Raw genomic sequence first — 22,813 nt, forward strand, 5'->3', positions numbered from 1 at the left:
CTTTCACATTCATACATTGCAACTGGGAAAACCATGGCCTTGACTATACGCACTTTTGTTGGCAGGGTGATGTCTCTGCTTTTTAGTATGCTGTCTAGATTTGCCATAGCTTTCCTCCCCAGGAGCGTCTTTTAATCTTTTGGCTGCAGTCCACCTCTGAGGCGATCTTGGAGCTCAGGAAAATAAAATCTGCCTAAAATTAGCACCTAGCAAATATTGCAACAGACAACTAAAGCTATAAAAGCATTTAAACACTGATTAGCTTTTCAAGCAAGAAAAATTTTTCTTGAATACCCTGTTCTTTTTTTTCAACTACTCTCTCTTCTCTGAAAAGTGTGGCTAGCCTGCAATTACCTTGCTTTTATCAGATTATTAGCTTTTTTTTCTAAAAGAGAACATTACCAAAGGACCTCACTCCTGAAGGAAAACGTATTTTTTTCCCTTTCTTTCCCCACAATTCGGAATTTTATATTTGGGCTACAGATATTTTGATCTGTTGCTGCCATGGGATTAATAAATATTGCTAATTTAAATATGCAAACCCAGCATTTTGATGTATTTGATGCAAAACATGGCCTCAAATGATTGATGGGAGAACTAATAACGAGATTAAAAGCAGAGTGCAAATTTTGTTTATGAGATATAGTAGGTGGTCTGAGTCTGGCAAATGTTGGATGATGAACAGCAGCAAGGGCCAAGTGGTTATGAAAGGCTGCAGTGAAAAGAATTCCTTTAGTGAAAACGGAAACTCCTTAATAAAAAAAAACTTTAATTAAAACAGGGGAAATGTTGCTGCTGGATAGCTTGCAAAAAGAATTGGTAACCCTGACTACCTCTCAAAAGAATTGTATTAAAGTGATTTCTGAATCTGAATGGTTGCCAGCATCTGGGTTTGGGGGATTTTGCACAGTGAATCATTTAGTCTGATTCATCCCCAAGACATTTTTCTACTGGAATGAGAAACAGGTATAATGTACAATCCAGTAGCAACAACGATGTAATTAAAAATGTGTTGAGATCAGGTAGAAGTTACTACCTAATAACTGAATTAAGAGATGTCTCTGTATTATTCGTCGCTTGCTACCTCTAATAAAAGTAGTTGCTTTATTTAATTTTACCACAATGTCACAAGAATTGCTTTATAATGAATCATCTAGCTCAGATTTGGAGACTTCTGATGCTCCAGGTGATTTCTTCTAGATCTCTGCTCTTGAGTCAGCAAGTCTTGAATCCTGTTCTACACTGTTTAGGAGGTAGACTGCAATAAATATTTCAGATGAATCCATGGAGTAGGATACAAAAGCACTATTGACTTCCAAGCATTCCAAAAGCATTTCCATAGAAGAAAAAAAAAGTATATGAAGTTTGGCCAAGCTTGGCCTATCATAATGTATTTCCAAACTTAAATATCTAGGTCTAAATTATAATTATTTAAAATCTGATATCAAAAAAAATTGCACTTCTCACTGAGCTACAGTCCTACCCTATGGGTGATTTTTGCATGTGAAAATACATGGAAGAACAGCCAAGACAAACCTTTCTACCATGAGTATAAACCTAAATTAATTCTATCTAGGATTCTATTGCTTTTGTTTTCTAAAGTAAGTTTTTATTTAAAAAAAAAACCTTTTGATGGTCAAGTTTCCAGGAATATTATTGCACTGTTCATTCAATATGCCGTGAATTTATGGATTCTTCAATTGTAGAGATTTTTCAGATTTTTGGCAGCAGTGCAACATCTGATTTTGAATGGCAGCTGCTAGAATCCAATAGCTACCAGCTGTTGGTTGAAGTCCTCAGTCTTCACATCTGTTAAGCACTAACTCCACTGCTCATCTGTTAAGCACTAACTCCACTGCTCATCATTTCTACCATACTTATGAAATAACAACAATCCCAAATTCCTGGCAAAAATACAGCAAAATCTGCAGATAGATTTACTTTAAATTGAACACCTTTGTCTTCTCTCTTAAATATATAAAGTATTTTCTGGGTACTGAATCTGATATTTGTACGTCCAAAATGAGGCTTCCTTTGCCCCGTGCCATGCTCTCCTGACTCAGCTTGAGTACAAGGTTTACCAGTATCTATGCTCACCCACTGAAATCAAGCCTCTGAATGACACCTGTCAGCCAGCCAGAGCCATAATGAGACTGGCACACATTTCAAAGAAATCCATTGTGTGGCTCCCAAGGCGTGGGGTCACAGAGGACATGCTCCAGGTCAAAGAGCCAGTAGGGGACCCAGAAAGTGACTGGCAATCAACAATGGCGGAGTCAAGACTTAGTCTTGGTCTGTGCAAACGAGCTGCTGAGCTTGAGCGTTGAGGTGTAGAAGAGCCCGACCTTTGTTCCACGACATCATCTTAAAAATACAGAGAAAGGATTTAAAGCAACATCTTGAGCTGGCAGGAGGCTAAAGTTTCCCTCTACTCTTCTGTTTTACTCCTGGTTTACCTTTTATGATGCTGGGCAACTCACCTAACAAAGGCTGGTTTGAAGAATAGACTGAGGTAAGCTCCTGCTCTTATTTTATACCTCCTCTTTCTACTCATGATCATCATCGCCATCATCACCCTCCTTCTCCTTCTTATCATCACCATCACCATCCCCATTTCCATGAAATGGAAGAGGCTTCCTATGCAATCTCCAAACATCTCAGTCAATAGTCTCCTGTATTTCCCCATTCTCTCTGTAAAGTCCTAGACTTCTGATGTCTCCTTGAGAGAAGGAGAAGGAACTATTCTGCCATAATTTCTATGCTGCAGAAGTAATTGTTTTAACTGTATTGTATTGCTACTCTTATTTCTTTCAAGTCATGCTTTTCTTCAAATATTTCACCATAATTATGCCGCTTTTATGCTGTCTGTGGCGATTCTCAGTCATCCAAGTCACGGTTGGGTCAAAGGTGCTTTTTCAAGAGGCAACTGGACTTCCTCGTTTTTCTTTGAAGACGTTTCGCTTGAAGAAGCTTCTTGGATGGGAATCGAAACATCTTCAAAGAAAAACAAGAAAGTCCAGTTGCCTCTTGAAAAATGGCATCTCCCTCCAGCCAGATTAGCCAAAACGTATAATGGATAGTCATCTATGTGTTGGAAATGTAAAAAAAAAAAGGGCACCTTTTTTCATGTATGGTGGACATGTAGAGAAGCACAGGTGTACTGGCGTATGGTCTGGGATTGGGCAATAGAAATGACTAGGCAAAACATTCAATACAAACCGGAGACATTACTATTAGGAATACTAGAGAAAAATGTAAATAAAGAGGACACATATTTAATTATCCATGTGGTCACAGCAGCAAGGATACTATTTGCTCAAAAGTGGAAAGCAATGGAAGTACCGAGTGGGGAAGCACTAATAAAGAAAATTATGTATTGTGCAGAACTAGATAGGATAACTAAAAGATTAAAAAATCAGGAAGAAACAGAATTTTATCGAATATGGAATAAATTTTATAGATGGAGGGAAAAAAATGGAGGTCACAGTAAAGAGATAAACTGAGATAGTGACTAGAAATGTATAGTTGTATATAGGTATAATATATGTAATTAATGTACAATATGGACTGAGATGTCATTCAAGGACGATTTACCATGTTCAATATTTTTAATCCTTTCTTTTCTTAATAAAAATTTTAAAAAAGCACCTTTGAGACCACTTTTATGCTCTTCACTATTCTAGATTTTTTACCAAACCTGACCCTTTCCCTTCACCTTAAGTGGCTTGTAGCTGTCTTCAAAACTACTGACAGCTGTCTCAACTTCAATCCCGCTGGTCTCAAGCAAAATGTTACATGTCCAAGAATAAAAACACACATGCATTTTCCATTAAGTTCAGAAAGAGTCACTCTCAGATAAATCAGTGTCTTTCAAACTAGGCAGCTTTAAGATGTATGGACTTTAATTCCCAGAATTCCCTAGCAGCATGCAGAGTTGCCCAATTGCCAAGTTTGAAAAATACTGAGATAACTTATATAAGAGTATGACTTTGCTTTAATTTATAAACAGTACTGAAACTGGACTGAATTTTCACAAATTTTGATCACTAGTTTACAAGTCTGGGAAAGTTGTGTGTAAATCTTTTATGAATCAATTTTATGAGCAAACTGTATGCATATACGTTTCTCTAATTTGTTTTAGCATCTAGAGTTTAGACATCTCACTGCATCCAAGAATGTGGGAAAATCACAAAGGGTAAAAAGAAAACCAAGGAATTGAGGTGTTTTTTGGAAATAATGAACTGAAAGTGATACTATAATGATATAGTTTCAACTAACAGAAATAAGAATAATGGAATCATCTGGGGTAGGGGTGGGTGGGGGGAAAGGAAATTCATCACTTGTGGAGAAAATGCTGTTAGGAGTTCAGAAATGGTCTGTGATCAGAAAAGGCTTGCAAGAATATTTCCTGCTGAGGGATTATTATAAATCTTGCAAGAAGCAGAAATCTTTCTTTTTACCCATATGTGTCATTAATCTGTCACAGTTAATACCGAGTGATGAGAAATGGACTGAAGAAGTGTTGCTGAACAACAATTGGTCTGACTAGTAGAATCACAAAGTAGGTATAAAGTGTGATGGGGGGAAAGAGAAGAGAGAGCTATTTTGAGGTTTGGTTTTTTTTTAAGTCTTCCTTCAAGCTTGGAAGTATTTCTGCAGTATTTCCTACATACCATCGATGCTTTTAAAGTCCAAGAGATAGCTGCGATTGTCCACCTGATACAGCTGCAAACTCATTTTCATGTAATTTCCTGTAACTGGATTCTTTCTGCGCACCCGAAGATGATAGGCATTCACCACCTAAACACATAATCACCATTTGAGGAAAACATAATTGTGGAAAAGGAAAAAGAATTTTAATTTCATATTTCAAAAAAACAATTTCGCATAAAACGAAGGAATGTAATCTCAGACATTTCTTTTCTGTAATATATCCAGTTCAGTTCAGTGGCATATGCCTTTCAGGAAACTGAAAAATGCATCTTAACTTAGTTTAATCTCAGTGCCACAGTTTGAGAAAAAATATAAATAGGATTTTCCATAATTCCGCAAAAAACTATCAAATAACATTTCCCTAGAGATATTATAAAAGTCTCTTAACAGAACCCTCTTTCGATTTCTTAACATTAGCATTTTCTCTTCTAGGCACTGCTAGAATAGATTAGAGACAATAAAGGATAGTTGAGAAAGGTAAGTCATTTATTCTACGTAAAATTCTCCAACCAGCTTGCTTAATTATAGCTTTGTTCATACAGGAACTTTAGCAAGTTGCCACGCTGCATTGAGATAAATGTTGTTGGGAGATGGATGGTTTAGAAATTTGATAGATAGACAGACAGACAGACAGACAGAGAAAGAGACAGACAGATGATAGATAGATAGATAGATAGATAGATAGATAGATAGATAGATAGATAGATAGATAGGCAGGCTTTCCTGGACAGATTATGGATTTTAAGACTTAGCTCTCTAGGAAGAAAAACTGCATACCAAAATGTAAAATATTACTCAGGGGCAGTCTGTGCGTGCTATTAAATATTATCCTACAGGGGAGAAAGTCAGGATGAACAGAGATGAAGAAATATGCTGCCTCTGCTCAGGCTCTCTGTCCATGAAATTTTAATCAATTAGACAAATATGTTTAAGTTATATTTGAGCTTTATTCCCATGTGATACATGGCATATATAATTTTCAACATATAAACAGCCCAATTCTTCATCAGAAGTTTTCAATGAACATATATAAAAACTATAGAAAAGGGATTCTTTTCCGCTGCATTTATCAGCTAGTGGAACACAAATGCTAGTGAATGGATTGGCCATCTCATCTGCAGAAGAAAGCTGCAATGGTTGGAAATCCAGGTCAGCTGCTAAGTACCCGGACTGTGATCATGTGACCTTGAAGGTCCTGCGATGGTCAGAATTTTGAGGACGCATTCAAAGGTAGCATTCACATGCTTTAAATTAAAAGGTACATAAGTACATAAAGTTCATGGATTACTCATCTAAAAAGCTTTCAAGAGCCACATGGCACACTGCTATTCTTACCTTCCACTCAAAATCCAGATGTTTCATGGCCCGATAAACTTCAGCCATGATATCGTAAGGCTTGCTTTGACTTCGTATTCCTAAATGCCACTTGGCTTTTTTCACAGTCAATGATTTTGGCTTAGTGGTGTTCAATGCATCCAAAGAGCTTTTTGCTTTGGGACTATCTGCAACTAGAGGAGGCATTCTTTCTGGATGAGGTTTCACCCCTGGGGGGATGTGCATAGAGTCATCCATAAAAGAGCCACTGGGTGGGCTGGAAGCGAGGTAGAACTCACTGGCCTGATTCATGATTCGCCTGTTGTCAATGATCAGGTGATAAGCTACCGCAAGCTGGTCTTGAGGATCTCCGCTGTACAAACTGGCCATCACTTCTGACTCGGTGCATTCAAATTTCTCACAAACTTCCCTCACAGCATCATCATCCATGACATTGGCATCATATGACGGATCTTCTGGGAACAAATAACTAGGCAGATCTTGTTTGAACCATTCGTGCTCTCTAGAATAAAATAAAAATGTTACTCTAGTTACAATAATGCCCTTTTTAATAGTGTATTAAATCTCTTTCAATCTCCCAAATGTTTTTCATCATGTAATGTAACTTTTCAGAGCATTTGGGGCAATTGGAAAGTCTTTTTGAGATTACTTGATTGTGGTGAGTAGCAAATGTGCTATTGTCATAGTACTTCTACTTATTATTATCACATTATCAGATGTAATCATTTTGGAATATACATACATACATACAAGACATAACATTTAATAATCTTATAACTACATTAATGCAAGATCCTTCCATCTCCCTGAGGATTTTACTGAAATGCTATCCTTTGCAAGAAAGAAATGAAAACAATTTCTTTTCCATCAAATTAAGTTAAAATTGTAAAACAAACCAATCCTAGAAGAGAAAATGTTTAATGGTGATAACAATTTTGTATGCTTGCATGTGTTCAGTTTTAATGGTCAGAGGCTTATGATGTCTCAGGACTGATTCATGTGTTCTTGATAAGCTTCTAGACATGAAAAAATAATTGTAGAATATACTAGGCAAAAAACTCTTGAATCCAAGGAAAAGGTAAATTTTAACTTGACAGATCTAGAGTTCATTAGTATTAAAGAGATCCCTTGTATCCCCCAACAGAACATACATGCACAATCAATAGTTCAAATCATACATTTCATGAAGGTTTCAGAGTTTTGGAATGTGGCACACCTAGAGATATTGAAATAAGGCTGAAACAAAGGATAGAAATCCAATCCATGCAGTGGCGTAATTGCTACAGAGTATCATGAATTAATTAAGGCTCTTATATATATATTATGTGTTTTTTTAGCTAAACAATTTTTCAGCTTGTTAAAATGTACCTTTATTACATGTGATTTCATTTTCACGCTATTTTATTATTCAATATTATTTTAAATCTCATCTCAGCTTTTCTAATATCTGTTTATGAAGACTCCAAATTCAATTTATTTTAATTAACAACTTTCAGTCTATGTTTAATCAGATTGGAAATGATTGTCCAATCTCTTTCTACTATCAAATTACACAATGAACACATTCTTCCGGCAATCCTTTTCTTTCTTACTTTAGAAAAATATTAATCAAGCGGCCTGTTAGAATTTTGGCACAGACTTACCGTATGTCCTTGATGGTGGCTCGTTTGAGTGGATCAACCTGCAGCATATGCATCAGCAGGATTGCTATTGAACGGTTGAGGTATTCAGGAATGTAGAAGACGCCTCCCCGGATTTTTTTAAACAGGGTTGGAACATGGTCATCATCAAAAGGAAGAGTCCCACAGAGAAGAGCATAAAGAATAACACCACAGCTCCAGATATCAACTTCTGGGCCAGCATACAATCTGAAGAAAAATGTCATTAATCTATTTCTTAATATAATATTAAATAGTTCAGAAAAGAAAAGGAAAGCAGTGCTAAATAATTGCCTTCACTCAAAATGATGATCGGAAATTATGAAACCTTCCTCCTCCTTTTCTTGATCATTTTGTGTTGATACCTCTCCTCTTTGATCTCTCTTTCACCTTCTCCAAGTATCCCTGAATATATTCTTTAGCACTCCAAGTTGTTGATACTTAGCAACATGGTACAGAAGAATCCATTTGGTAATGTTTTGTCAGCTAAAGTGAAATAAAATTTTTCTTCCTATTGGTCGACTCGTGGTATCTGCCACCCTCTTTTTAGACTGTTGTTTCTTTTTTAAAATAAAATCATGTAACTCTCATTACTTAAATTAATAACAAAAACTATTTTACTTCATTCCCCAAACATTTCAACATGCAATCATTTCCTTCATCTTTTACCTTCCAGAGATTACTTCTGGTGCTGCATAGTTGGGTGAGCCACAACTGGTTCTCAGGAATTCACCATCTGACATCATATTGGACAGCCCTAAAAAAAGAAAACTTTTTAGGTATTCACTATATAGATGAAGCAAAAAGGTGTCAGGCAGTAGAACTTCAACAGGGAAATTACAGTGAGAATAAGAGTAGAGTAGAGTAGAGTAGAGTAGAGTAGAGTAGAGTAGAGTAGAGTAGAATAGAATTACTAGCTATAAAATAATAAATCAATCCTAGAGCTATATTACTTTTTTGCTTACAAACTAAACAGTCACCAAGTAATACATTATGATTGATTATGGTTTGCTCCATGGTGTGGATGTCGGCTTCTTCTAGACATTTCCTTCATATATATGTATAGAATCTCATTTTTTCTACAGACTCCTGCATCCAAATTAATCCTACCTATAATTAAATTTTGCTCACAGAGACCTAGAGGAAAAAGTTCTGGATGTCCAGACAAACAGATCTAAAACTTTGTATTTTATACCTGACCTGGAATACTGTTATTTATCTAGCATGAAGATGAGCATTAGTTTAAGTCAGAGGTCCCCAACCTTTTGGGTACCAGGAACTGGTTCCGTGGAGAAAAGATTTTTCACGGATCGGAGACCACATGGGTTTGTGTGCTGCTTGCATCCCATAGATGGGGCTTTGCTTGTTTGTGCAGACCAGTTGCTGGCATGCCATGGCCCGGTACCGGTCCACGGACTGGGGGTTGGGGCCCTCTGCTTTAAGTGACATATTTCTATTTGAAGGGACAGTGAAACAGATGAGAGGGAAAAAAATGAAAGTTATTTATTTTAAAAGTACATATACTAGTTTGTATTTAAGAAAACCAATTAGGTATTTTGCTCACTTAAGACTGGTAGAATGACAGACACTAGAGCAGATGATTTTGTAAATTGATTTTCTTCATTGTGGTGGGAAGGTAAAAAGAGATATGGATAACACCTGCCACCAGTGATAATTCACCATGTATTTTCCAGTGAAGTTATTAACAATACCAATTTAGGCTATGGTGAAGTTCACCTGGCTGAATAATACTCCCCATAAAATAAATAATAGAAAAATAGTTGTTCTAAAAACGGCTCAGAATCTGCCTGGAATCTAACTTCCTAATTTTGTTGTTGTTCTATTGAAAACCTTTCAGCCAACCTAGAGTTTACTACCTTGGAGAAGATGAAGCTAATGTTTTCAATGAAAAGAGCTCTTCACAGGAATGCAGAAGCTTCTAATGGCGATGGAAAATAACACTGAATTCCCTGAAGGATGTTAACATTGACACCGTCCAGGGGGATGGCTCGTAGCCAATTACATTTTTGGAATGCTATTAGGGTCACATACCAAAATCAGCTATCTTGGCATTCATGTGTGCATCCAGCAGCACATTCTCCGGTTTCAAATCTCTGTGAACCACCATATGCCTATGGCAGTAATCCACAGCTGACAGAATTTGCTGGAAGAGGCGCCTGGCTTCGGCTGCTTCTACCTGCAACAACAACAACAACAACAAAAAAGCAAATAAATGCTTTAGAATTTTCTGTATGCCACTCAACAATGCAGTAATCATCTCTTGGATGAGCCACAAGACAAATTTAGAATTACAGTACGGTTAACAGCACCAAATTGAAAAACAAGAAGAGGAGATATTCTTGCAGTTTCTGAAAATTAAGGCTGTCAAACAATTAAGCCTCTCCTCACCTGATTCACTCTGGATATATCCTGTATGCATCAGATCACTTCTCTAAGAGACCAGACTATAGGAAATACTTAACTTTGGATTAAATTTAGATATATATATTTTGTCACAAAGTCTATCCCTTTTAACAGGGGTATATATTTTCTATGCATCCAGGAAACTGAAGGAACAGTGAAAAATTGTCCACATGAGTGAGTCAATTCTATCCATTTTGCACACTGCTTGCATGCACACATCAGAACAAGCCTGGTGCTCCTACATCTCGGTTCCTGTCACATTTTATGTTTAAAAAAAAATTAATGTAAATTTTCAAAATGAGCTCTGCATTCATTTTATATGTGGAAATAATAATAAAAAAATTACATCCTCCAGTATTCTGAAGTAGAACTAGTAGATGAAGAATAGAATGAAGAGTACCATAATGGTAGAAAAGACTATTGCACACTGGTCTATAGGTGTGTGAGTTCACATTTTTAAAACATGTTATTACACATAAGCCCCAGAAGCAATGCCCGAAGGGTGAAGTGTCAGCAAAGGTCAGTTTAAGTCAAATTTTTCTAAATGATGCATCTGCAAAAAGAAGTTAATTTTCATACAAGAGGCATTTAAGTGTACTATTGCAACTTCAAACTATAAGATGTCAATTACCACAAGACAACCTCATCTGGCTTTGTCTGTTTGTAGAGAATGATATAGTTGAGTTCAAAACTAAAGTGGAATTACTTCATTAATTAATGAGCCTTATCAGTTGATTATAATGGTAGAATAATCAAAATAACTGCATACTTTACATTTTATAATTAACTATTATATAACACATTCATCACTGACAAAATTTATAAGCAGTAGATTAAACTACAAAAATGCAAAATAATGGTAGAAAATATTACTCCTATACTAGGTTTATATAATATGCATGAGGAAGCATTTTGCTCTCCTAATATTTTCCAAAGATTAAAGAAAAAGCGAGAAAGAGAGAAAGATATTTAATAATCCAACCTATGAATTGGAGCAGTAAAAATTAAATCTGCTTTTACTTTACAAATGACTTAGATTCTCTTATAACTCGTATAACAAAATAACTCCATTTTGAAAAAAGAAGAAAAAATCCAAAAATAAAGTACTTGTTAATTGTATTATTTGTCTATAAAACTTTTTTTTGCTGAAGCAAGCATTTGTGCTGTTCTTCGCCCAGAATCCTTACTCATATTATAAATATATGGCTCATTTGCTAACAGTCATATCACTAACTAAACATACCCATCAATCTTTCCACAACACCAAATAAACTTTAGGATTGTGTGAAATGACAGCTGTATCTATGTTTGCATGTTTCTACAAAATTAGATGAACTATTATCTCCAAATCACTGTTACTGTGGATATTTAACAGAAATCAGTGGTATGATGTATAGCAGGAGTCTTCAAACTTGGCCCTTTTATGACTTGTAGACTTCAACTCCCAGAATTCCTCAGCAAGCATGCCTGGCTGAGGAATCCTGGGAGTTGAAGTCCACAAGTCATAAAAGGGTCAAGTTTGAAGACCCCTGATGTAAAGCAATGTTTCTCAACCTTGATCATTTTAACTCCCAGAATTCCCCAGGTTGGCCAAGGTTGAGAAACACTGATGTAAAATAAACCATTTAGCTATAGAAGAGTTAAAACAAAACAGGGTGATGGAAGTTGTTTCTGATTATCACTTATATTAATTTCCAATTATTTAAGATATATTCAGTTTGAGCATGATGATCAGTGGACTTGCTGGATTGTAAAACTGCATAGCAACCTTTCCCAATTTGGACATTTCATGTGTTCGACTTTAACGTCACAATCCAAGTGAACATGGTCCCTTTAACTTATTAATCTAATGCATCTGATGGTCACCAGATGGGAAAGAGTGTTGTAGCCAATAACTATAATAAAGGAAAATGTATGCAGTATATCAGTGATTTGATTCAATACCAAGCCATTTTACACATGGCTAATAGGCTTGGCCTATTTTTGATCTTACCGACTTAAACGAATCCTATTTAACAAAGCAATTCTATTTTCCACTCTTGTCTCTTTGTCCTTTCATCCAATGCATTTTTATGATAAGATAGATAAGACACTTACCTGTCCGTGTTTACAGATATAATCAAACAATTCTCCACCAGACACATATTCCATCACCATGAAAAAATCAGTAGGGGTGCTGATCACCTGATACCTATTGAAAACATACAAGAAAATAATTGCATCTTAAATGTTTTTGCTAGACGAAGTCCTTAAGACCTCTTGTCCAATTTTAAAAGAGTCCTTAACAAAATCATTGGAATTTACTTTCTATATAATTGCTTTTCACTTCTGAAGGACAAATTGGTCACTTTTTTTGTAGTGCAAATATAAACTCCTTTGGGATTCTGCTCAATTAAACTGTTTGCTAGATCTTCATTCCCCCTACTCCACCCCCTACATTAAACTTCTTCACTCCTCTAAGATCTGTTCAATAAACCTTCTGAGAACTAATATTCTGAACGTTGCTATCAAGAGAAAATTAAGACATTTCAGATTCAAAAGTCATAATATGTTAGTACAAATGTGATGATTACATATCGGTAGTAGCAAAGGTTCCTTTATCTCACTATGAAGGACTGGTGAAGTTTTCATTAGCTTGTTAAGTTTCTAATTCAGTCCCAAAATATGGTGCAATAATAATTATTCCTATTTACAGTCCATCTGGATCCATAACATAAAGCTGTATATATTCACCATATATTCACCATTATAAGAACATAAAATACATCTATATATGTATTTACAATAATGTAGCCATTTTAATAAAGGGGCAAAATGGAAACCAAGAAAGATCTCAACCATGCTTTAAGAGAAAAAAAGACTTGTTTTTTTCTTTGGACATTGCTTCCAGAAGAATACAGCTATTGTGCTAAAATAAACTGAATAATCCCTTTTTATGCACTATTCAATGAAATCTAAAGACATTTCAATTTTACCCTTGAAATTTTATTCAGAAATATATAATTAAATTAGTCTATCTAGACTTAAAAGATCTGTTTCTCACTTCATGAATCTAGGATGAACCTCTAAGAGACATGCTACTTTGCTTTTATCAAACAATTGTCCAATCATGTGTCCCAGAAAAGTATAAGATATTGCTTCAAAATGATAAGTCAAGGTTTTCTTGTTTATTACAGAACAAGAAATATAATCTAGACTGAACCATTTGAGGAACATTTTATAATGGTCCAGAGTCACTTCAAACTGTGAGATGGACAGCGTGTAAATTTAATTAATAATAACAACTGATCTGAATCCAAATATATATCTTCATATTGTGTTTTAAAAGGAAGATTGTCCATTTAGTATTCTTTGGACATGGGAATAAATTCAATATAAGATCAATAAAGCTTACTTCATAATTCCAGTGCTTAATTTATATTATTCTTAAACATTAAAAATAAGTAAAATACCTGCAATACAGAAATGTGTTTTATATGTTTTCATGTGTTTTTATATGGCATGCTACAAAGAGAATAAGAATTAGCAAACTTACAGTTTGATAATATGGGGATGCCGGAAAAGTTTTAAGTTTTGGATTTCTCGTTTGATCTTTCCAACAACATCCAAACTACGAATTTTTTGCCTGTTTAAAATTTTCACTGCTACTTTATGTCCAGTAAGCTGGTGCTCTCCAACTAAATAAAAGAAAAAAATTGAATGTTAATTTCTGTTTACATAAAATGAAGAGTTACTGATTTGTGAGATGCATTATAGGTAGTCCTTGATTTATGACCAAAATTGAGCCCAAAATTTCTGTTGCTATGTGATTTTAATTTTAATTGAATTTTGCCCCATTTAACAAACTTTCTTGCCACAGTTGTTAAGTGAATCACCGCAGTTATTAAATTAGTAACCTGGTTGTTAAGTGAATCTGGCTTCCCCATTGACTTTGCTTGTCAGAAGGCTGCAAAAAAGGATCACATGACCCTGGGACACTGCAACCGTCATAAATATGAGTCAGTTGCCAAGTGTCTGGATTCTGATATCAAAAAATGTGAAAAATGACCATAAGTCACTTTTTTCAGGCCTGTTGTAACTTCAAAAGATCACTAAGTGAACTGTTGCAGGTTGAGGTTTTAGCTCTACAATAAATAAAAACCCTCCCTTTTTACAACCCTGTAATCCCTTAATTCGGGGTAGAGTCGGGGCGACTACATGCAGCTGAACTGACCAGATGCCCTTCCTGACTCCTAAACAGAGTTTGCAGCAGATTTTTTTTTTTTTTTTTTGCACTCTAGGAGAGAAACATCTGTTGCTATGTAGGAATGAACCCTCAACCTTCTGAATGGGAGGAAAGCATCATCATCACTAGGCCATCACGCGGCTCGGTATTAACACTACAATCTCTATTCAGCAACAAATTTCCCTGGGTTGTGCAAGAGTACATTTCATGTAAATATTTTAAAGACTGCAATCTTTGCAAGGCTGAGAAATCCTGCCTCCAAAACTCCAAATCCAATTGGAGTTAAAGGAACTTACTGTATTTTTAAACTGATATATATGAAATTGCATTGTGACATAAATATAAAATTGCAGTTTATTCCAAATCTGTCTATTTATCTTTCTGGAAATTACATTATTCAAAAACTTAACTGTACGATGTAAGTTATGGATAAATTTGTGAAAAATAACTCTTATAACATCGATAAAAGTAATAACAAAAATATAAATTAACGCTGAGTGGAAATGCTTTTTCTTACATCAAGGGCAGCGTAGAATTCATAGGTGTTTGAAAAGCAATATTATGTGATTTTTTTTTGTAAAGGTCATCAAAAGAAGCAACTTTTTTTAGTTCAATTACTAGCAATGACGACGATGTGAGGAATGAAAATAAGTACCAATTTTCCTCTGTGTGTAACTAAGATAAAGAACTTCTCACAGGTGACATGACATTGTTAAGAGGTAAGGCAGAATGCCCAAAAAGATTTGCCACGTGATAACTTCTAAAGCTACTTTAATACTTACTGCTTTGATTCTAATTAAAAAAAAAAAGTACCCTGGCAGCAATCTGGTTATTGCCATTCTCAAGATCACTAATAATGAGAAGAAAAAGCTTTCATCATTTCTTCCTTTGTGAATGCTATTTTCAACTAATTATTTGCATTAATTAGGGCAGCCTTGCTTTGCCTACCTTCTTCAATAATATTTTGTATTATAATTCCCCCTATCCCTGACCAAAATTGGTCGTGCCACCTTAACCCGATGGGAGCTGTAATTCAGAATCATCAAGATTTTTGTACAGATGCCTGTTTTTGTCCACCTGTCTTTCAACAGGCCACTTGCTGCATAAAATATTTTATAGCATTTCATTATTTGAGTTCCATTAAAAGCTTTCTCTCATCCACTTGCTACTGATTGCAAAACTTTCTTACATCGTGCATTTTGTAAGTTTTGAACCAAAAGGATGGCTTGTTTCAGTGTATTTAATATACATAATTAAGAAAGAAAAAAAACCTCAAATCTTACAGTATGTTTATTTAGAAGTAATTCCTATGTCAGTGCATGAAACTCACTTCCAAGAGTACATAGATTAGACTGCAATCATATGTGATTGCCCTGTAGATGTTTACTTGACTTTTCGCGAAGAACTATCTTTTCTAAAGATGCATTTAAAATATTTAGATTTTAGAGCAATTTTGTAGGATAAAATAGAAGATACAAAACATTATTCAAGTTGAACTAAATCCAAAATACTTCACCATAATTCAGCATCAATAGATAGTCCTTGACTTACATCCGTTCATTTAGTGACCATTCAAAGTTACAACGGCACTGGAAAAAAGTGACATGACCATTTTTCACGCTTACGACTGTTGCAGAGTTCCCATGTGAAGTCTGATCATGTGATCAAAATTCAGAGGCTTGGCAACTGGTTCATATTTATGACGGTTGCAATATCCCATGGTCGGTCCTATGATCATGCTTTGCAACCTTCTGACAAGCAAATTCAAAGGGGAAGACAGATTCACTTAACATCTTTGTTACTAATTTAACAACTGTAATGATTCACTTAACAACTGTGACAAGAAAGGTTGTAAAATGGGGCAAAACTCACTTAACAACAGAAATTTTGGGCTCAGTTGCAGTCGTAAGTCGGGGACTGCCTGTATTCATTTCAAAGTCTATCCTATAGGATTAGAAAGCCAGTTCTGATTAGTCTTTAAGGCCGAAGAGATCCAGGTTCAACTTCACCTCATCATAGAAAACTCCCTGGATGATTTGAAATAATCACTCTCAGCCTGGTATTCTTTACATAGTTTTGCTACTCTGCCTTGAACTCCTGGAACAATGGAACATAAATATAAAAAATACAAAATATATATAAGACTGAAATTCTAGATAATGCAGCTGAGAATCTTATCCACCTCAGGCGATAAAATATATTACTGCATTGCTATACTCTTGTTAAGCCATTGATTAAAAATTTATTATGGACTATTTCCTTTTTTTAGGAGCATCACTACTTGCCCTTTTTCCTTTTATAAATTATTTATCTATTCCTTATATTTTCAGACTAATAATATTATAATAATGATAACGATATTCTAAATGTTGATAAAACAAAGGAGATTTTAGAAAGAGCCGGCATAGTCATACTCCACTCCATATCAAGGATGCAGTTGTAGAGGTGGTCAATAGTATTAAGTATCTGGCAGTACAGATAACTTAACAATCTGAACTGGTTTCTCCACACATCATCCTTAGTGAATTGTGCAAACCAGCGTCTGCATTTCCTGCATCGGATGAGGAGAGCACATCTTTCTCCCTCTGTCCAGGCCACTTTTTACAGAGGCACAATTGAGAGCATTTTAACAAACTGCACCAATGTCTGGTTCAGTGGCAGCAGTGCCTCAGACAGAAAGTCCATACAGAGAATGGTAAGGACAGCCAAGAAGGTCATAGGAAGCTCACTTCCTGGTATTCAAGATGCTGCTTATAAGTGCTATGTGCTTAGAGCTCAAAGCTTTGTTAGAGACCCCACACACCCACTTTACAGTCTGTTTCTGTTGCTCCCCTCTGGGAGGAGGTTTCGAAGTATTTCTAGCAGAACTACCCGATTTGGTATTAGCTTTATTTCCTATGCCATCCATCTGGTAAACTCGCAAGGTTCATTTTTCTCACCATGCACATGTATACATAACCTGAATTAGACTATTGTTTCTCTGTGTCGTATAATATATATGGGTATATGCAAAATTCTGTATTTATTTATTTACTTATTTTTGTCATATTTATGTAGTGTATATCGGAGGTGGTGACCTTTTGAGAGTTGTATGCAATGAAATTTCATTTTAATGTATGCCAATTGGTGTACATTCAAAGTGACAATAAAGTTACTATTCTATTCTATTCTATTCTATTCTATTCTATTCTATTCTATTCTATTCCATTCCATTCCATTCCATTCCATTCCATTCCATTCCATTCCGTTCCATTATACTTCCCTATTGCCACTAGAATTTCCACATAATGTGCACATTAGCTTTAATCCAGTATTTTCAAAATAACTGTTTTAGGGGAAAAATCAGGACAAAATTAGGAATTAATAATAATTATTTTTAAAAGATCTAAGCCAAGATGAAGATTTCAGTAGACATTGCCTATGGTTACATTCCATAAAGTGACAAAGACAAGAGGCACAACACTTGAAGACACATACATATTCAAGTATACATATATATTTCCAAGCATAAATTTCCTTCTAGTATCAGATTTATATTAAAAAAACCCACTAAGATAATATTTGTGCTGGAATTCAAAGAATCCTTATCATATTCTAAAAGGAAGAAATAAACAAATAGGTTGCATACAGAATTTAGCACCCCAGCTTAAAAAAATCATTACATTTAAAACCAAGTGAACTATGAACTAGAAAATCTGCAATTAAGAGATAGCCTGACTAAAGGAGAGGGTGGAGTGGTAGTTCAGTAGCTGTATAAATTGAGCAAGTCACTATTATTAGCAGAGATAAGGGCAGCCTGAAATTCTTTCCTCAATAAGAGTGTTCTAAAAATAAACTGGCTTGCCATGCTTCAAAATAAAAATTGTTTGGCTTGCTCATTTTGTGTTCCTATGCAAATTCAGAATGAAAAGCAAATGTTGAGATAAATTATGCTTTGTAACATATAAGATATGTAGACCGGGTATCTCTGTGTTCCCTTTACTGGAACGTACTATTCTATGATGCATAAGATCTTTCCAAGAAATTTAAAGCAACTTAAGAAATGGTCAAAATGATTACACAGAGGAAACCAGCAATTTACAACATCACCCAGACATTGCTGTGGTGATAAATTGCTAATGCAGACAGGTTACATTCCAACATGGCAATGCTTGAATGATGCTGTAAGTTAGCATTACCGGTACAGAAACACACACAAAAGCCCAGTAAGAACTATAATTTATTTTCCATTTGTAAGAATTCAGGATAAAAAAAAAAACCTATTTGATTACCTAGCCTGTCCTTGAAGTGCCAGAGAGGACCTGCATTAATCAGGCTCAAAAAGTTTGCAGTTTCTTGAGAATTAACACAAGTACTGCAGCATTTAATTTTGAACAAAATAATAAATTATGAAATTTTGGAAATTTTCAAGGCTCTCCAACCATCTTTATTGATTTTGTTTACTCTTAATTTTATATCATTTTGGGGCTTCATCTTTTAAAAAGTGTGTGCTCCTTACTGGCTGGTATTCTGGAAACAGCAGCAATATTGGGCAGGTATCAATAGATATGCTGTAGATATTTATACATAGAAAAGGACGTTTAGAAAAAGAAACATATAGCTTTTTTATTCTGGAAGTATACCCATTCAGATTTCATTATTTTTGTTAAAGTGATAAAAAAAATAAAGAGCAATATCTTTCTTTGTATATAATTTTATAATTTTTCTTAAACTAAGCTCTCTGGATCCTATCAAACATCTAGTTTTTACACCTAAGCTGTAAATCAGTACAACCACAATCTTCTTATTGTCTTATGTACTTGTTCTTATTAACAATATGCATATGGGTCACAAAATCCAGACGACTATTAGATGACAACGAAGAGTTAAGAATTTGCAGCTATCTAGTAAGTAATTAGGTTTCTGTACCTCAGATACAGTCATTTTAATTAAGAATTACTTGTTTGGCACACATTAGCAAGTGATGATGGTTATTTATACATGTAGACCTTGACTTACGACCACAACTAAGCCCAAAATTTCTGTTGTTAAGTGAGACATTTGTTCAGTGAGTTTTGTCCCATTTTACGACTTTTCTTGCCACAGTTGTTAAGTGAATCACTGCAGTTGATAGATTTGTAACCTGGTTGTTAAGAGAATCTGGTTTCCCTACTGACTTTGTTTATCAGAAGGTTTCAAAAGGTGATCACATAACACTGGGACACAGCAAAGGTCATAAATATGAGTCAGTTGCCAAGCATCTGAATTCTGATCACATGATATGGGAATGCTGCAAAGGTCATAACTAAGAAAAACGGTCATAAGTCACATTTTTCAGTGCCGTTGTAACTTTGAACAATCACTAAACAAACTGTTGTAAGTCAAGGACTTCCCATATTCTATAGGATGCTTCTTCTACTAATTTCTGAGTATTTGGTTTCTATTCCTGAGAAGAGAGACTAACAGGGAAGAAGGAAGATTAGGGCATTCTTTTCTAGTAGTCAAACCACTAATATTTAGCTAAATAGATTGGGAAATGATACAACAGAGATGCTAGTTATATACATATCTGAAATAAGCTATGACTAAAAATAGCAGAAATAACACTCAGTGCAGTTAAATTAACCAAGCATTTGGGCATGTTAACTGTAGCTTGAGAGCCATCAAAGGCCTCAGGCTAGAAACTGGAAGACCATGAGTTCTAGTCTTATCTTAGGGCATAAAGCCAGCTGGGCGACCTTAGCCTAGTTACCTAGTCTTAACCCTAAGAATGAAGCAATGGCAAACCAGTTTTGAAAACCTTGTCAAGAAAATTGTGGAAAACTGTCCAGGCAGCTCTGAGAATTGGGCATGATTGAAAAAAACCTATGATTTATGTCTTACCACTCATCCCCTTTTCCCAAATATTTCTTTAACTGAAAGAGAGTCTGTTAATGGTAATAATGCAGCAGATATTATGGTTTGCTATGTCAGATGTGATAATAATATGTAATTTATTAAACTTGCATGTCACCCGACTCTCAATGAGTCTGAGCAACTTGCAATAATCAAACCTCCTCATTCATTTGTGTAGTCCCATCATATGGTCTGATGATATTACTTCATGTATCTGTCATCTTTGGGAGCACTTATGGAAAAATATCCCACAGACATAACCAAGAATGAAGAGTCCCAGTTGTAAGATTTGATGACAAGACTAGGCTCTACCCAACTCTAGGGTGATTATTTGTGTTTTATTCAGTGACTTTGATTAAAATAATTAAAAAAAAAACATTGGCTAACTCCAGCTAGGAAAATAAACAAGCTTGTATGTACATATTCCTACTCAGTAGTCCATTTATAAAATATATGTGTCTACAAAATCTTTTCTAATACATTAATCATTAATAATAAACAGCCTGCTTTGTAATCCATCATTTGCTTACAGTAAGCAACAGATACAGAGATATTATTGTTTCACTCCTTTGGAACTTGTTAAGTCTACTTGAATGTCTTGTAGGATGAAGTCACAAGACAGGGTATTATTTGTTGTGTAATGTAATAGCTTAGGTTCCTAATATGGATGTTTCTAATTCTACAAATGTAAGCAATGGTTCAACATTTCCAGAAAGGTTTGCCATGTTCCTCTGTGCATGTATGTATGCTGTATATAGCTGAATAGTATAAATTAATGAACAGTGAAAAGACAGTATCTTCTTAAACAATTAAACTCAATTATTATACTACAACTTAGAAAATTAGTTTCCATTTATGTGTTCTTTTCTCTATAATGCACACAAAGAGCATTTCAGTTTGGAAATGAATCCAAATATTATTAATCCCAAATAAATATGTGTTAGAATATAATTCTAGAATTAGAAAGTCAAATTAGAACAACTAAATCAATCATTTGTACTGCATTGATCAATAAAGCAGCACTCCCAAGTATATTAACTTAAGAGTATGGTTTACTGATCCCACCTCAGAAATGCTGTAGGAATAAAATATAAATTACCTAAAAGTTTGAGAATAGTTGATTAAAAAAGATAAAAAACTGTGGCAGCAATCTGTATCAATTAACTGAGAATAGCTAATGGTTCAAAACAATTCATTCAAGAACACAACATGATTAGTTCTGATTTTGAATAAATAAACATTGAATTCCCAACAACAGTGTTAGGAAAGACATTTCTTGAGGTAAATTTCTCCATGGATTTATGGAAAATCAAACTGATCTGTGGGACTTATTTTCTTCCCAAAAATCGGAAACACAACGCTGACACAATGTCTTATTTCTCAGTGAGGAAATACGTATTAAAATAGTGCAATACTGTTGGAACAAAAAAAATGTTGCATTATTCATCAAATGGATGGCCCAAGTCTTATCACTGCAATATTAGCATGCCTATTGCTTCCATTATATCTTCCCCACCTCCAATGTCACACTTATTGACATTGTATAATGAACCTACAGAACTGTAGATTGGGTCTTCCCACAAAAAAGAAGAAAATTCCCATTAAACTTGGCTTCTCCAATGTCTAATTTTCTGGATGAACTGATTCCAAACCCCATTGTCCCCAGCCACCAATTGCCATGCACTTGGGATGATGGAAGTCGTGCTGGGAGACCCATTCCGACCGGGTCATGGAAGGTTGTGCGTGTGAGAGAGAAGACTCGTGCACTTTAGCAAAACCGGAGGGACAGACAGGTTGGTACGACGCCTCACAACTCTCAGCCATGCCCCCGCAGGCCTCCTCTTCCCCCTTCCCTTCCAACGTAGCCGCCACCGGAGAGGCTGAAGCTCTGGAGGGGCGACCCTAACAGAGGATGGAGAAGGCGGGGAGAGGCCCGGGGATGATGCCCGGCTGCTCGCTGGCTCCAATCCCGGGCGAGCACTCCGGCTTCCTTGCCGCCGCCGCTGCTTCTGTCGCCACCGGGCGCGAGCTTCTCGGTCCGCGGCGGGCAGCGACCCTCCGCCGCTGCCGGCCTCTACGTCCTGCAGCCCGACCTGCCCCTCCCCGTGCCCCGTACTCAGCTCTTGACTTTGCCGAAAGTGCCGACACCCAGTGTGTCCCCCAGCACGTAGTGGCCGATCTTCACCCGCCCGTCGTGCTTCGGCGGCTGTTTCAGCTCAGCCATCTTCGCTTGGCTCGGCTCAGCTCTCGCCGCCGCCGTGCCGCCGCCGGTCCGGCCGAACCACAATGCAGCAGGGCCGGGAGGGGAGGCGAGAAGGAGGCAGGCAGCGGGATCGGAGGCAGCGACGAAGAGGGGAGGGGGTGGTGGACAGGTGAGTAAGGATTTGGGTGGGGGGGGGGGAGATGTCGGAGAAAGGAACGTGAGCGCCCCGTGGTTGCTCCGGAATATGGGTCCAAATAAGTAAAAACACTCTTTAAGGAACGTCTCCAATTTGGCGGGGCAGATTGCCCGCAAGCATTCGGCCTAACCCAACAGATTAATGATCGTGGTGCTATTGATACAGTGGGGAAAACACGGTAGAGG

General features: G+C 36.1%; 1 protein-coding gene across 1 annotated transcript; it reads right to left on the bottom strand.

Moving 5' to 3' along the window:
- On the bottom strand, nt 1–22,575 carry PRKAA2 (protein kinase AMP-activated catalytic subunit alpha 2). Its single transcript, XM_039319944.1, has 9 exons — nt 22,351–22,575; nt 13,666–13,807; nt 12,228–12,321; nt 9,759–9,903; nt 8,376–8,463; nt 7,692–7,916; nt 6,049–6,550; nt 4,674–4,800; nt 1–2,364 (listed from the first exon to the last, which is right to left on the bottom strand). Exons 1-9 carry the CDS (start codon nt 22,451–22,453, stop codon nt 2,129–2,131), a joined length of 1,662 nt encoding a protein of 553 aa, XP_039175878.1. The 5' UTR covers nt 22,454–22,575; the 3' UTR covers nt 1–2,128.
- Nucleotides 22,576–22,813: the final 238 nt, after the last annotated feature.

The sequence above is a fragment of the Crotalus tigris genome, unplaced genomic scaffold (genome assembly GCF_016545835.1).
Source record: "Crotalus tigris isolate CLP2741 ecotype Arizona unplaced genomic scaffold, ASM1654583v1 scf7180000023617.9722795, whole genome shotgun sequence".
NCBI lineage: Eukaryota > Metazoa > Chordata > Lepidosauria > Squamata > Viperidae > Crotalus > Crotalus tigris.

Excerpts from the sequence above, each read along its gene's own strand:
- PRKAA2 (XM_039319944.1), bottom strand. The coding sequence starts at position 22,453 with ATGGCTGAGCTGAAACAGCCGCCGAAGCACGACGGGCGGGTGAAGATC. Across the intron at positions 13,808-22,350 it reads CACTTTCGGCAAAGTCAAGA|TTGGAGAGCACCAGCTTACT; the intron begins GCTGAGTACGGG and ends TCTTTTATTTAG. Across the intron at positions 4,801-6,048 it reads ATCTGGATTTTGAGTGGAAG|GTGGTGAATGCCTATCATCT; the intron begins GTAAGAATAGCA and ends TTATGTGTTTAG.